The 15,874-nt window shown below is 36.9% G+C and overlaps 1 protein-coding gene across 1 annotated transcript in view; it reads right to left on the bottom strand.

Annotated features, from left to right (window-relative positions):
• Positions 1–1,516: 1,516 nt before the first annotated feature.
• Positions 1,517–15,874, bottom strand: part of LOC113498164 (zinc finger protein GLI1-like) — a 44,925-nt gene continuing 30,567 nt past the window's right edge. Inside the window, exons 3-19 of the mRNA XM_026878105.1 lie at positions 12,455–12,547; positions 11,208–11,411; positions 10,727–10,913; positions 9,710–9,853; positions 9,144–9,306; positions 8,699–8,893; positions 8,348–8,512; positions 7,972–8,089; positions 7,469–7,644; positions 7,146–7,244; positions 6,721–6,880; positions 6,458–6,578; positions 5,982–6,125; positions 5,497–5,587; positions 5,250–5,417; positions 4,897–5,037; positions 1,517–4,777 (exon numbers count right to left, since the gene is read on the bottom strand). Coding sequence (XP_026733906.1) covers positions 2,666–4,777; positions 4,897–5,037; positions 5,250–5,417; positions 5,497–5,587; positions 5,982–6,125; positions 6,458–6,578; positions 6,721–6,880; positions 7,146–7,244; positions 7,469–7,644; positions 7,972–8,089; positions 8,348–8,512; positions 8,699–8,893; positions 9,144–9,306; positions 9,710–9,853; positions 10,727–10,913; positions 11,208–11,411; positions 12,455–12,547 — 4,481 coding nt within the window. The 3' untranslated portion in view covers positions 1,517–2,665. The remainder of the gene's footprint in view (positions 4,778–4,896; positions 5,038–5,249; positions 5,418–5,496; positions 5,588–5,981; positions 6,126–6,457; positions 6,579–6,720; positions 6,881–7,145; positions 7,245–7,468; positions 7,645–7,971; positions 8,090–8,347; positions 8,513–8,698; positions 8,894–9,143; positions 9,307–9,709; positions 9,854–10,726; positions 10,914–11,207; positions 11,412–12,454; positions 12,548–15,874) is intronic.

The raw sequence follows: 15,874 nt of genomic DNA, 5'->3' as shown, positions 1-15,874 counted from the left end.
TTACATTCCATGGTGTGACGTCATCGGGGCAGAATTAAAATAGACCATATTATTTTGGAATACGTTGCCAGCAGACGTATCAATAAAATGGGTCTATGAAACTGTATTGGTTAAGCCGCTTCGAACTGGGATTAACTGGATTTTTATTTGGGATATGACAAGAACTGGATCAATCAAATATTATGTTATTATTAGGTGTGTAAGAAGTAATTAGAATTAGGTACTTACGGGTCAAATCTGGAGTTGAACAGAAGGAATCAAAAGCTGGGTCAGGCAAAGAGATTGAAGTTCAGTTTTCAGCTTTGAATTTCAGATTTCGTTAAGATAAGATAGGTAAGATATTAGGTACAATTTTGGTAAGGAAATTCACACTTCCACTTTTGAGGCATTATCCTCATTATTGACGTTGTTTCAGTAATGTTGTGGGTATGAGAAGAAAAAAAGCAACCGATGTAATAATGAAAACTTACTAAATTACGTCTGTGTTTTTTTTAGCTAAAGCTAGATAAAGCGAATATAAGTTAAGGTATGGGCTTATGACGAAAATGACACCAATCGGACAAAATGAAATACGAAGTACTCTAAAACAATAATGTAGTTTATTGATTGAATGAATTCGTCAAAAGGGTTATCATGGCCCATCACTCATCGCCCTCAGGCCTGCGTCTACGATGGCCGGCAGTCATCGCCTGTTTTCACAGCACCTACATTTTCAAAGTCAACTACAAGACGTGAACTTTGAACTTGCGAAATGCTTGTGACATGCTAAAAGCTTTTTGAGTCGTGACGTATGCTGTTGACATCTGTTCTTTGGTTTCAAGAATTTGTGCCAAGATGTGGACTCATTTGAGGACCTTGACTTCTTTTTGTCCTAATTTTTTCTGGTAGAATTTGTCAATAAAATACTTGTTAAGAAGAAAGTTGAAGCCTCTGTGGGACTATCGTTAAAATATATCATTATCGTTAAAATACTGAAATTGGAGAAAAGTTTAGATCTGTTCGAATTATATAATTAAATACTAGTTAAGAGAATATTTTTTTTATACTGTATACCTAAATACAGATACGTATGATACATGCAAAGAATAATTAGATTTTGTGCACTTCGACTAAAGAATTTTTTACAAGCTCCTTTTAAGTTTATTTACAGCTCAGGTACCAAAACGAATTTAGTCAAATAAAATCACCCTGTACTTTCATAATAAGAAAATTTTATTTAATAGTTTCATTAAAATATCGTCACAGATGTCCAGTTTGATTTACAAACATTAAAAACAAATAATTTATTAGAAATACACAGTTTTCCATCTATTACAATCATTGTGCGTTGATTGGATTTAAATAAACATTAACAATACTTACAAACTAGTAATCTCATCGAATAAAGTAAGAGATTCCATGTTAGAAAACAAAGATTCGTATTGCTTTAAGTATAACTATAACTAATTACAATGAATTTTTAAAACTAAAATTATATATTTAACAATTCTGTAAAAATTCTAGAAAAGGTGTCTATTTTGTACATTTTTTTTATTTTTTTTATTTAATATTTCTATCTAATAATCTCAAAGATCACTTATTGTACGGAGATCTTTAGGGTTTGGCCTGGTGTGATCAGATTAAGTCTTTCGATGCCTGCTTCCTTTACATTAAGCCGTGTATGCAGCTCGATTCAACTTGAAAGATAGGCTTACAACTTAATTTATAGTACCCTCCTACGTATTCCTCTTATCACGCGGACGAAGTCGCGGGCAACAGCTAGTTTTATGTAAATCATTCTGCCCGGAAAAATTAAATAACATCGTAAGTAAATGAGCTGTTTTCGTAAATAAAATTGGTTGACTTAAGAGCAATTCAAAACTCAAAAAAGATAAATTTCATAAAAATACAAAGTTCAAAAAATCTATTACTTAATGGACCAGGCCGCACCCTTCACATAGATCCCAAAATGATTTTACGGAATAATTAACAATTTATTAAGGCACAGTTATCCTTGTAATGTTATGTACAATGTAACATTATGTACATTATGAAGGCACTTAATATCTCTTGTACATATTCATGTACTTAAACAAAAATATTAATAGTACTACTGGAAGACATTACCTAACAATTATTTACATTCTTGCGTAAAAACATGTCTTTTTAAACAACCGTCATAAAACTAATGTACTTTATGTCAAAGTTTCTATTCAACTATTTGTTTAACAATATATCAAAATATTTGAATTCTGCTGTCAGATTTTTTTAACAATTTGACACTATTTCCATTACTAGACTCAGACTTAGCTTTCAGACAAGATACATTTCTACAGTATTGACGCTGATTAAATTGCTGAAATGTATGGAATTGACATGTACTATTTACTTCTAACAGAGAAATGTCAGGTCCATACATACAGAAGAATACCAGTTATCAAAAGCATTTGATAGAAATCCATTTCTACTCTGTACTAGCCAAAAGCGACAGACCTTAAAATTTATATATAAAATTAATCAGTCTCGGAATGAGAATAGTTTTTACAACCTTTAGTTCATGTGCACCATCAACAGGACTTAATCTACATTAATTACAACAACTGCCAAAATATTACTTAAATATAATTGTTCATTTATTTTGACTTAATTTAATTTACCACTGAGATTCTATGGGGAAGGATTTAGACTATTGTATCATATGGAGGTATTGGTTCTCTTCGTAAAATGAAGACAGGGAGGTCTGAAGGTCGTTGACAACCATGTTGTCACCTCCCTGTAGAGGATGGGTACTACTTGACACCATTTCTGAACTCTTCCAGTTCTCACAACTTTCAACATACTCCAACGTTCTTTGATAGGTTTCCTGTCGCATCGTATTGGCATTTTGATTCTTCTTCCTACCATTATTTGCTTCTATTTGGGACTGGGATATGTCCCACACTTGTACTTCACTAGCCTGATTGTTTTGACCTCTCAAACTGTTCATACTGCAGTCAGTCTGTTCATTCTTCATCTGGTTTATTGAGACCCTCGTTCCGTTGATGGGCTTCTGACTACCTGTAGACATGTTGACGGAATTTTGGACAGATTTCTGCATGTTGTGCTTGTTGAACTGGTTTCCGGGGTAGTCCCACTGACTGTAAGGCCTCTGGTGGTTGTAATACTGGTTGTTGTTCAGCATTGTCTGGTTGTATTGGTGATTGTTCTTGGGAGGTGGTGGACCCATCACGTTGGCAGCGTTTACTACGGAGTTGTAAGGTGGTGGCTGGGGATACTGCATGTTTTGGTTGTAGTGGGGATTCTGAATGGGAGGACACTGGTTTTGTTGTTCACAGTAGTTGTTCATCGTCCCTCGACTCATATTCCCGCTGTTGTCCACACTCATCATCGAGGATCTTGACATTTGCAGTGGATGCATTTGGTTGCTTTGGTTGGGGTAGCTGACGGGCTGGTAGTTCATATTTTGCGTGTTGTATGCCATATTCTGGTTGCTCATGGGATGCATCGGCATTTGATTCTGATTGTATTGCTGCATCATCTGGTACTGCTGCATATTTTGGCTTCTCATTACATTTTGGTTTTGAACTGGATATGGTGGAGCTTGGTTATAGTTCTGATTATATTGGTTCATGTTATTTCTGTTCTGGACCTTCGTGTTGCAGTTTCTGTGGTTCATGTAATTTTGATTGACTTGCATTGGTGGGCCTTGGTTCATGTTCATATTCATCATTTGATTCTGGTTCTGTACTTGTCCGTTCATTGACATGTTAGGCATGTTCTGAACCATAGGACTTGACATACCTTGGCCCATAGGACTTTGCAGTCCCGGATGCATTGGGCTTGGCATTCCATGACTATGAGGACTTGCTATATTTTGACCCATAGGACTGGCCAAGTTTACCATAGGGCTAGCCATATTTTGCGACATGGGACTGCCAATGTTGTTGTGTCTTGGACTCATCATCATCTGATTTGGCATTTGTGGACTCATTAAAGATTGCATACTTTGTGGACTCATCGCGTTGTGTTGAGGAGACATCACGCTCATTACACTTTGAGGGCTCATGACGTTATAGATACTCGGAGGGCTCATCACGTTGTGCACGTTGTGAGGGCTCATGACACTTTGAGGACTCATGGCACTGTGTGGCAGACTCTGCGGACTGAGCATGCTATGCGCTAAGTTTTGAGGACTTAAAACATTTTGACTCATGACTACAGTTTTAGGACTCATCGAATTCTGTTTCTGAGGTAATTGGTTTGATCGCATCCTGTTCGTCTGCTCTGTTTGGTTTGCTGTCATTGTCTGAAGCGATTGCAAAGGATTTGTAGACACATTGCTGCTCGGCGGTTTGGTATACTCCTTCTCACACTTGTCTGCAGCAACTTCTGGTATAACTTGCTCCTGTAGGGGAGTCCCTTTATCATCGGGTGACTTTGAGTTCAATAATGATCCACTATTTCCCGACATACTAACGTCTAATGATCTTAAATCGACTGGAATATCACTTATGTTGAGATCACTTCCTATGGCACCTAAGTTTTTAAGTAGAGAATCATCACTCGTAGCTACGTCACTGATTTTGTCACTGGAATTGTTTGTATTAGGTATATCACTGGCGGTATTGTCTTTGGTAGCAGTTTCCTTGTCTGCGGTTGGGGTCTCCGGCTCAGGTTGGTTAGTGGAGTCAGTTTTAGCTGGTGTTACCGATTCCGTAGCCAATATTGATTGGTTAAGATATTGCATCATTTCATCTGGTATAACCAGCTTGTTCTCCACCATTTCTCCTTCGGCAACCTGAAAAAATGAAATAAAAATTAATGATGTAAAAAAACAATCACTCTTCGTTTCATCTTTTGATGTCTTTTTAATACTTAATTAATTGTTAAATGATCAAGATACTGTAAATAGTTTACCTGTTCCAGATTGACCTCTTGGTTGGGGTGATGGACCTGCGCGGTGGTGATCACCACGGTATTGGTGGAGTTCGAACGGGACTCCTTGTACGTCACCGTGTCTTGGTCATCCTCCGTCTTGAACGGGAATGGAGCGTCGCCCTGCAAAATAATCCGGTTAAATGAGAACTTTGGACTCTTTTCTTGAAACAAGATAATTTGATTTCAGATTCGTTTTAAAGCACTACCGGCTCTGTACTGATAACGAAAAGCAGCAAGTAATGCTGTTACGTAAAAGTTTTTCTCCTTAGTTCACAGTAAAACTTGTCCCCAAAAAAGAGTTACCATATTTTGAAAAGAAGATAGATTCTTACCACATCATCAGTCCCACAAGGATACTGTTGGTACTGCGCCTGGTCGCTGAGGTTTGACTGCTCTGACAGTCTCCTCTGTTCCTCCTTCACCTGCACGTTGGGGTCCAGCTCCAGCGCCAACTCCTCAGCCCTGACTTCCGAACAGGTCACACCTCGAAGGAGGACAGCCTAGAAAATATGTAGAAGTTAGAATTTTTTTACACAATTAAAAAATATAATTTTATACAAGTTAGAGGAGTTTACGTACCTGATTGCCTTGCGATGTTCTGACGGCTTGGACGGCAGCGAGTGCTGAAGACGGCGCTGGCGCATAACCCACACACGACACTTGACTAGATCTGTAAAATACCAATAAAATCAGAATTAAGCAAAGTGCACCAGAAAATTTCGAAGTTCTGAACTAAACTGTATTAAATTGTTTGTTTTATTTTTTCATAAATATTTTATGACTGGTCCGTTGGTCAAGTAATTAGTGGACCTAAACTAAAGGCTGTGGGTTCGATTGCCACCTAGGACAAATGTTTTTGTGATTAGCACGATCTTTTGTTCTGTGTCTGGGTGTAATTTTTCAAAAACAGGAATGTATTTAGAAATATTTAAGTAATTTTATCAGTTGTCTTGTACTCAGAATACAAGCTGTGCTTAGTTTGAAACTAGATGGCGTTGTGTGAAAGTTTGGGAGTGTTTTTTTATAAAAATATATTAAGCTGAGTTTAATGCATTTCCACATACCTTCTACTGCTGTCAGGCGATAGCTGGTCGTACACCGTAGTATGTTGTGAGACAAGGCGCTGCGGCCCGGCGACGCCTGTGGTGGTAGCCACCGCGCCGGATACCACTGACGCTTGACTACTCTTACGGGATATGTCTGATGACCTGTGAACGAGATGATGATAATCATGAACTAAGTGTAATGAAAATGTTTTAATTTTGGCTGGGTTGTTGGAGGTTGGTTGGTTTCTCTTCGCTAAAAACCTTGATAGACAAATTGTTTGTATAATCCACATTCGGATTGCAATAGTTACAAAGAAATTTAACATAATATAATGCAGTTTTTTTTTAATGTTTGTACCTCATAATTAACAAATAAATTAAGAAAGCAAATATAATTAATAAACTAATAGGTCACAAGATTTTTATTTTTGGGGTAGTCTTATGTTGAAACACGACTAATTAGGATGAATTAAGTATTAAATTAAATATCTTACCTCGCACTATACAAGCTGCTACCAGAAGAGATTCCAGAATCTCGCCTGGTGTTAGGAACTCCTGTCTTCAACTCCACAGCCACATTCGTATTACCCAATTCTGTTCGACCTTGGACTCCGCCTGGGAATTAAACGTAAAAAATAAAGTAAAACCTCATTCATGTTACTAAAATTATGTTATATTTAGGTTACCACTTTAAAATAACTAGACCAATTGAAATCAGGCAGTGTATAATAATACAAATTCAATAAAATCAACTAACCTGAACCAATATCAGGGTGTGGTGGGGGCATTAACCTCGCGACGGCCATCTTGTTTCCAAAGCGCGGCGCGTGGTGGTGGGCCCGGGGCTCACCGATAGCTACCATGGCGCGGAGCATCAGAGGCAGCTGTCCAACCTCACCGACTACTTCTTGTTCCACCTGAAGAGAAGGAATAGTTTATTAGAAAGGTGTAATTGCCAGGACACTGAATATGCTGATAGAAGAAGCGAGAGTTTCATGTATTGCTAATCTAAAAGAAAAAGAATAAGGATCTTGTTATGGTTCCATTGGAAGGTCCATTCAGGATCATTAAATTGTCTACTATTAAGAAATGACGCTTTTATTAAACTACCAATGGGCATTCAAATAAAAATGTTCTTCAATTGATTAACATAATGAACTCCTTGATAGAACCAAGGCTCACCTCTCCATCTAGTCTGAAGTAAGGAGCACCATTCTCATCTCCGAAACCTCCAAGACCAGAACCGCCAAAGTCGAGCTCTCCACCACACTGCGCTGAAAGCTGTTGAAAAAAAAGCACGTCAAATTAACAAATGAGTTCTGAATAACCAAAGAAAGAGTATTACTGCCAAGTGTGATAACTAGCATGTTATATTCGACTTAGTACTCTTATCCATCAATATTGGTCAGTTGTAACATGCTTCCTGACCATCTCCAGATCCTGTAATGAATCTGTTGGGTAAGATAGAATATCCTAAAATACCTAAATATTATAACCAAGATTACCTGATGAGCAGGCGTGTGTAATCCATGAGGGATGGGAGAAGCAGGACTCTCGCTCTTGACGGAGGCAGAGGAGGTGTGACCACGGCCAGTGAGTGGTACACCACCCTCTTCGGAGCGAGGGGAGGAGCCAGCGCCACCACCACCAGACTCCGCTGAGTCGTCGCCACGGCTGCAACCTGGAAACGACAAGTATACATATGAGGAATATTTTTTTGTATGAATAGAATTTATGTTGAAGGTCTCTAGTGGATGCAAGGGACTTCAATTCCGTTGGGCATACATGTAACACTATTGACTTTTGAAATTACTTGAAGCAATAGAATCAGTCTACAAGTTTTAGAAGTAAGATATTGAGAAGTATCGTGTGTATGAGACACAAAATAAAGATCAAACAGTTCGCTATCCAACATCAGGCTAGTAAAATTGTACTCTTGATCAATTCACTCGACAAATCATCGACAAAAGTGATCAAATAAAAAAAAGAAGCTTGTAGCTTTGTTTACCTTTATGTTTCTTGCTGGCGTAGAATTCAGCTCCATGGACTGTCTTTACATGCTTCCTTAATGATGACGGATCAGTGTACCTCTTTGTGCACCCTGGTGCTTTACAGACGTAGGGTTTCTGTAATAAAAAATAATTCATTATGGTAAAGTTCTGGTAAATCTAGTAAAAAAGCGTGAAGTTACATAATATTATATTACAAGTTGAAAAAAACAAACCTGACAGAAGTAAGTTTAAGCCCCTAAAACTTTTAAATGTCTCGAACACTCAAAGTTACTGTACTCATATAAAAAACAAACTAAATTGAAATCACTACATCCCTATTTTTGCGTCAGGGATCAAAAAATACAAATTATAGCTTTTATAAAGTGTACATACCTCGTTACTATGCGTTCGGTTCTGATGTTTAGCTCGATCGCTTGCATTTGAGAAGGCCTTCGCACATCCAGGGTATTCACAGGTGTAAGGTTTTTCACCCGTGTGACTTCTTAAATGTGTTTTCAGGTTCTCCAACCGTGAGTATGCTTTGCAGCAGCCTTCGAACTGTAAGACAGAAAAATATTGGTTAAAAGACTTAAAATGGGTTTTGATCAAAGATACAAGAAGATGATCTTGATGTTTAAACCTAACTACTATTGATCAGCCATTTTTGTTACCCAAAAATGGTAAAAAACATAACCAAACCTTCAAGGCCAAAAACTGATAATGATAATGAGATAAGAAACTTACGGTACACTTATGAGGTTTCTCTCCTGTATGCCTCCTCATATGTACGACCAGCATATATTGAGCCTTGAAAGGCTTTTCATCTCTAGAGCATCCTACCCAGCGGCAGACAAACGCCTTCTTGCTGGCGTGGATGTGATCTGTATTGATGTGCTTCACCAGGTCATCTTGTGTTGGGAATTCAAGCTTGCAATCCACCTGAAAGGAAACACACAAATTAATTCGGATGATTAAGAAATTGCAACTAAGTACATGCCACTTGGAAACCTACAAAAACTTTCAGAAAATTAGGCATCGGTGTAATCCATTCATTACTTAGAAATTAGGCTAACTATATCAAATTACCGTCTATAGACAAAACCACACTAAAAAATTAAATGGAAAACATTGCAAAATAAAAAGTACATTAGCTTAGTGAATTCTAGTAAAACTTAGATTAAGTACATACCCAATGACAGTTAGTCTCAATGAAGTCTCCAGGTTCATCTTTGGAGTCAAGGCCATCATGGACCGTGCTCTCCGCTGCAGCCGACAAGGGTTTATTGCTGTGGTGGTGGTCTCTATGACCCATCAGACCCTGAGGTGATTTCCGCTGGGTCATACCGGATGCACTGGAAAAATGACAGTGTTATTACAGTTGAGCTTTTCTCGTCTAAAGGGTTTTAAAACTCAGTAATGTTCTCATGTGGAACCTGCCATGATTTTTATTACGTTTGTAGTTTAATATTGTGTAAAAAAGTGACATCGTGCTATACTATGGAGTTTGTTGCAAGGTTTACTCTTCACAATTATAACACTTGAGTGGGGGTGTGTTGGATTTAAAAAATGCTACCTTTTAGCCTAATTTGAATAAACGAATTTTGATTTATATAATTCTGGAAATGATTTAAGTTTTGAAGAAATATAAAAAGAACATTGTATTTTTAATACATTTCTGGAACATGCTTGCAAGGATACTTCTTCCATATTGTCTATGAATTAAAACACATTGTATATATAACTTATTGTCTTTACCTATCAGCTTCCATAACGCTGGTGATCTCAGGCTGCTGGGGTGGTTGCTGAAGATGCTGCGGTGGGGTGCCGTCCAACGTCAGGCCAGGTCGGACGTCCACTGGGGCTCCCATCAGGAGTTGTGTGGGTGATGATATGTGGGATCTGGGTGATAGAATGGTTTGGTCAATGGTTAAACCGATGAAGTATATTTGGCATAGTTGGAAACTTAGACGCATTATAATAGCACTTTGATATTTTAAGGTTTTTTTTATATATTTGAATTAATTTGAAATCGGTCCATTAAATTAGGGCTTTTGTAATTGCAGTTTCTTTCTTCTCAGACAAAAAGGAATTTTAACTAACTTAGAAAACCTACAGGTTAAGTTGTGCGAGATTTGAGATTTGTCTTGAAGTCTTTGTGCATGTGAATTGATTGCTTGTGAAATCCCCGCGACACAAGCAAGATTGAATTTCTTACTACTTACTTACTAAAGAGAAGCAAAATGTATACTAACAAATACTATAGGCTTTTTATACCTTCTGATCTCCCAGTTAGGTCCCTCTAACTCTTAGTCATAATATCTTAGATAACAAAAGCACGCTCGAGCTGTGTCAGTGACCTTTAACCATTAATCAACCAAATCGAGGTCCGATAAATTCCAATATATTTACATCACGTTGTTGTAATTTCTAGTTTAGTCATAAATACCTATATTAAGGCTCGAAGAATGGTCTATAGGGAAGGAAAATTACTACTTCGATAGGCATAAATTGCAGGTAACCGCATAATGAATAAAGAAAACAAAAAGATAAGATTTTGGTATTGTAGATTTTTTACAGGCTTCTATTGCCTGAGCTTATAAATAATCGTCTTTTTTTCAAACGTTGATTGATTCGCTTCAAAAATGAATGAATGACATTCCCATAGATTTACATTGTTCCTTTTCACTTGCGATATAACATTATCTACTTCCTTCTTTTCTTTGTATTTATATATTTTTTTACGTATTTGTATACTCTTAGTTTTCTCCTCACCTATGAATCCCTGCTACAAGATGCGCATGCGCCGCATGATGCGCTGCAGCAGCGGCCGCCTGCTGGTGGGCGGGGTCCATAAGCACCCCGCCCGCGAGCACCCCACTGCCGCCCACCACGCCGCCCCGCGCCAGCAGCTGCTGCGCCAGTGAGGCGTGCGAGAGAGACAGCGCTGGTGATATTGCTCCTAGAAAAGTAGAAAAGGATAATTTAAATGGTATTGAAAAGACTTACAGTGAATTACAATGTTTTAACAAAAGATCCTTAGTCCCTAATAAAAACATCTTTATATCATCGAATAAATTTTTGCTTTGTACACAAATCTTATAATCTAACAGAAATATTAATTTACGAAAAATTTCCAAATTCACGTTTTAAAATTTCAATGCGACAAAAGATTCGAATTGTGAATGTGTACCGTTTTTGACAGTGGCTCAGAAGGGTCTTCCCTGTTATTACTTTTAAAATGCCCAAAGCTCACCTGCACTAAGATGCCCATAGCTGCCAGTGGAGGCAGCTGAAGGTGCTCGTACTGCAAGACTTGCTGGAGATGCCCTTATCACCGCAGCCAGGTCCAAGGACTCGGCGGAGTATGGACTCCAAGATACCGCCCTCTTCCGATTGGCGGAAGCTCCTATCGCTCCCCCTGATAGTCTTAACCGGGTCGGTGAAGCTATTCTTGATCCTGAATAAAAAAAGAAGTATTAGAAGATTATAGTGCTAGATTACAAATTGAAGAAGCCTACTACTGTCACCAGTTATAGTGAAACGGAAAGGCAACTCTTCAACATATACCGACAGTCCAAATACCCTGTAATCAGAACTGTGTGAGAATTACAGTGCACGCAATGGTTTTGGAACATTCCTCATTGCTGCTTTGCTCCTATTACTCATAGCGTGATGGTATATATTCTAGAGGCATCTTCAATAAAACTCTATCAAATTCTGAAATAATTTTGGAAATCGAACCAAGAGTTTTTGAGGTTATCGCGTTCAGAGAAACAAACATACGCTTCAGCTTTATAATATGAGCATAGATTTTCGACTTGTGTGTTTAGTGAGAGTAATATTTGTAATTACAATTCATCTGTTATTTTAATTAAATAGATTAAACTCATTATTTCATGAGTGCCCATCAATTGTCCATAAAGCTTCCTGCAAACAATTTGTTTTATAAAGTCATTTGATTAAAAGGAAATTGACTATTACGCTATGAAGACTATGATTAGCTGATCATAATTTGTGTTATATTTTCAAGTAGATTTAACCGTATCCGGGCTATTTATTTCGGTAGGTACCTACTGGTTTTTGAACGGGTTTTTAAGGTTTTTGTTTTTATAGCTTTAGTTAAATTTAATTCGTGTTCGGAACTCCATGAATTTGATATGAATATTTATCCTGTTAAAAATAATACCCACTCTCATGAGAATTAAGTGTTGAATTAAGTATTAACTCACTAAAACTCATGGCTATTATCAGCACAACGTAGAAGTTTTAGTGATTTTTAATAGTTTTTAATTGGATAAAATAATCCTACTGAAATACCCCATAGTGATATAAATAAGATGAAAAGTTATTGCTATTAAAAAAGTGTTACATTCTTACCGTCTTTGTCTAGTATACTTCGTTTCAAAGTGTAAATGTTAAACCGAAGAAAATTCTTAATACTTAAAATAATTTAATACTTAAAATAATTTTAATACAAAAAAGTCTTCTTCAGAGTCTCACCTTCTAAACTAAGTTGAAAATCTTGACTGGCGAGAGTGCTGCCCGCGTGGAGTTCTGGGTGCAGACTCCTCGCTGCACTTAAGTACTCTAAACCTGGAACAAAATAAAAGACATGTTTAAAAGGAAGAACTGTTGATGAGCATTAAAAATCAATATTTTCCGTAAAGAAATCATGATCTCGTAATAAACACTAACAGATGGACAGACGGACATCCGTCATGATTTAAGGGTAAAGGAACCTTTAAGCAATAAAATATCAATATCAAAACGGTTAATATTCTTCGAACATTCGATCCTAATCTATTTAAACATATCCGTCCCGAAAGACCAAATTCCAAACTTATTAGAATTCAGATTAAATACAATAGTTCCAACTTATCTAAAATCAATAAACATAAAATCCAAACGTCTTCATAGTCAGTTTTAAAGGCCACAAATTAGCTTGGCCCCAGTCACCTTGTCCGTAATAAGCGAGATTGAGTTGTCACCGTGTCTGGACCGTTGTGAATACAAAGTGGCCGCTTAACGCCGTATGTGATTAATGTAGTACCGGATGTCTTTTACGAGCTATTTCGCGGGAACTGATTTCATGCTGACTAAATTGGGAATGTCCTAATATGTCGCCGTTAATTGGACACCCTACATAACTTGGACTCGGTCTGGACTTGCTGATGTTGCAACTGCTTTATTTGATGACTTGGCTGTATTCAATGCAAATAGAGTATGTAAAGTAACTCAATTAATCCAAGTAAAAAGTGTTTGTGTATAAATTAGAATAATTTAAAACACGAGTATCTTATTACGGTTCGCTCAATCACTGTATTTTATTTAAATGTCCGTAATGACAGTTATTCTACCTGAGGTTGTTTAAATCGAATTAAGCATCGCATAAATCGATTAACGAAATATTTACAAATATTAGTCATCTAAATTTAAATGTTCTCATCATCGGGGAGGCGTCGTTTGAGCAACAAATTTCCATAATAATCACATCTCGAGCGTACGAAAACAAACACGCAGAGCGTCCTGAGAATGGAAAAAAAACAAGACATTTGATTTGTTGATCACGGTTCGCCGGCTCCGAGGCGGGCTGCTTAGCCAAATATAATAGGTTGATGCAAAAGGCGTCAGCGACCAACAATTTCGCGGACGTACAAACGACCCAACAACAAAATAATACCCGAATCCCACGATTATAACGTATGTGGTCCGCTTTTGACGCGCCGCTCGACTTCCAAAATTTTTATGTCTTCATCGCCATGAGAACCGGAGGAAAACGACATTCGTGTCCTTTGAGACGTAAAAAAAAAATATCATCGATCGAATTTGAGGGCAATCGAGTCCGCCACGAATTCCATTACCGGGGCTATGGTCACCCTAACGACATTGCATCAACCGAGCAAAAACGACATTCGAAAACTGTCTTTAGCTCATTTTTGTACGACTTAATATCGAATAATGACTATGTTAGTAACTTGTTTGTGTATCGATAGGTCTCTGCGAGTCCGTTTCATTTGATGTATTAATTTTTATTCGAGTCGATTGGGCGTAAAATTAGTATCTCGAGGTTCTGTGTCTAGTGGTTTCGTGGTCACGTTTAGCGTTAATATATGAATGTCAATGCTTTGTTGGGCGGCGCCTTTGGACGCGCGCGTAGTGACTTTGTAACAGCGTATACTAATGAGACTCGTTGTAAATTATGAGTTTGGTTGTTATTCGAATGTGCGGCAAGATGAAGGCGTTACGACGTGAATTTGTAATGGCGTTGGTATTTTTTACGGCTTTAACATTTTGAATATTCACGGCTCGATAAAAATAAAGGAAATTATAATTTCTGTGTTTAGTTATGGGTTTTCGTGTGGTTTTGAGTAAGGCTAGAAATTTTCCAAAAAAACACCAATAGTTCTCCTAAGCAAATGAAAAAGGTACAGATACTTTAAACACCTGTTAGATTTAAGTAAGTTTCAGTATTTTAGAGTCAAAAACCATTAAAAACGGATGCCGAACAAATCCACTTGGCACCCAATTTTAGTTTTTTCTAGTCGAGCCCCACCCATACCTCAGCGTTAAAATTCACAGGAAAAAACTGCTCTCATTAAATCATCAATGTCATAAAACGATTAGTACGATCATTAGTTTGGACACTGTAAAAAACAAACGGTGCTTACTAACGATGTTTTTATACTGTGGTCGAAGGTGCTATTGGAGTGTTATCTCAGGTAGTCGGTGCAAGATTTGATGCCAGTTCACGGAATATAAAAAAAGGAGAGATACCCGTCATTTAATTTTTGATGGAGTTAAAGTTGATTGAAAGATCTAAAATTAATAAACTTTTTAAGTGCGAGTTGGAATTGCAAGACAGGGTCCCGTGCAAATGAACTAAGGAAAAGGCAGTTTAAAAATTTTATTTGTTATAGCGGCAACATAAATATATCTTCGCTGAAAATCCCAACTCTTAATCTGTAACTATTCATGAGATACGTGATGACAGAAAGACGAACAAAGCGACAAACAGTCAGCCGCCTTTGAGCAGGCTTTTGACCTATACAGTACGGATCCCCAAAAATATATGCATTAAGTGGATAAAAAGTTTATAATCAATATGATTATATTTATATTTGGTTTGTATTAGATCTCTTGTTAATGAGGTTTTTATATTAAAGTTATATTGCATTGTAATTTAATATCATTAGTTAGACTTTAGATCGGTAGATCGGTTTAAAGACATTTATTTTCTTATAAAAACTATACAGTTCATTTAAAATAAGATATGCATAACAAATTCAATTAAAATATGGTATCTCTAGCGCTTATTACTATTAATTACGAGATTGCTTACATAAACATTTTCTTTACTTAGAATAAGTTTCTATGTTAAATTTTATTACATTTCTTTAATAAGTATATATTATTTTTATATTTCTATATTCTGAACTAGAAATTATTTATAACGAGTCGCTTACAGTGTGCTGAGATATCTTTTTAGTTTCATTTTAAATACATTTATACTGCTGCTTTCTTTCACTTCTTTTGGTAAGTTGTTGTACAGTTGTGCTCCCTCAAATACTATTGTTTTTTTTCCGAAGTTAGTGCGTGGTTTCCTTAGTTGAATTTTGTTTTTATTATGTCTTAGATTATATGTAGTTTCTTTTTTGTGTAGTTTAATGTTTGTTTGTATTGTTAGGTTACTTATATTTCTAACTAGGATACAAGTACAATATGTGTAGAGTTGCGTAAGATTTAGTACGTTAGTCTTTTCGTATAGTGTTTTTGTTGGAGTCAAGTAGTTATAGTGGTGAAGCACCTTAATAATTTTATTTTGGGTAGTTTGTAATTGTTTCAAATGAGTGGCGGCGGCTGATCCCCATATTTCAATCATGTACTCAAGGTTTGATTTTACTAACGAGTTATAGATAACAT

The sequence above is a fragment of the Trichoplusia ni genome, chromosome 10 (assembly GCF_003590095.1).
Source record: "Trichoplusia ni isolate ovarian cell line Hi5 chromosome 10, tn1, whole genome shotgun sequence".
Lineage (NCBI taxonomy): Eukaryota > Metazoa > Arthropoda > Insecta > Lepidoptera > Noctuidae > Trichoplusia > Trichoplusia ni.
This window is presented reverse-complemented; position numbering and strand designations above follow the sequence as displayed.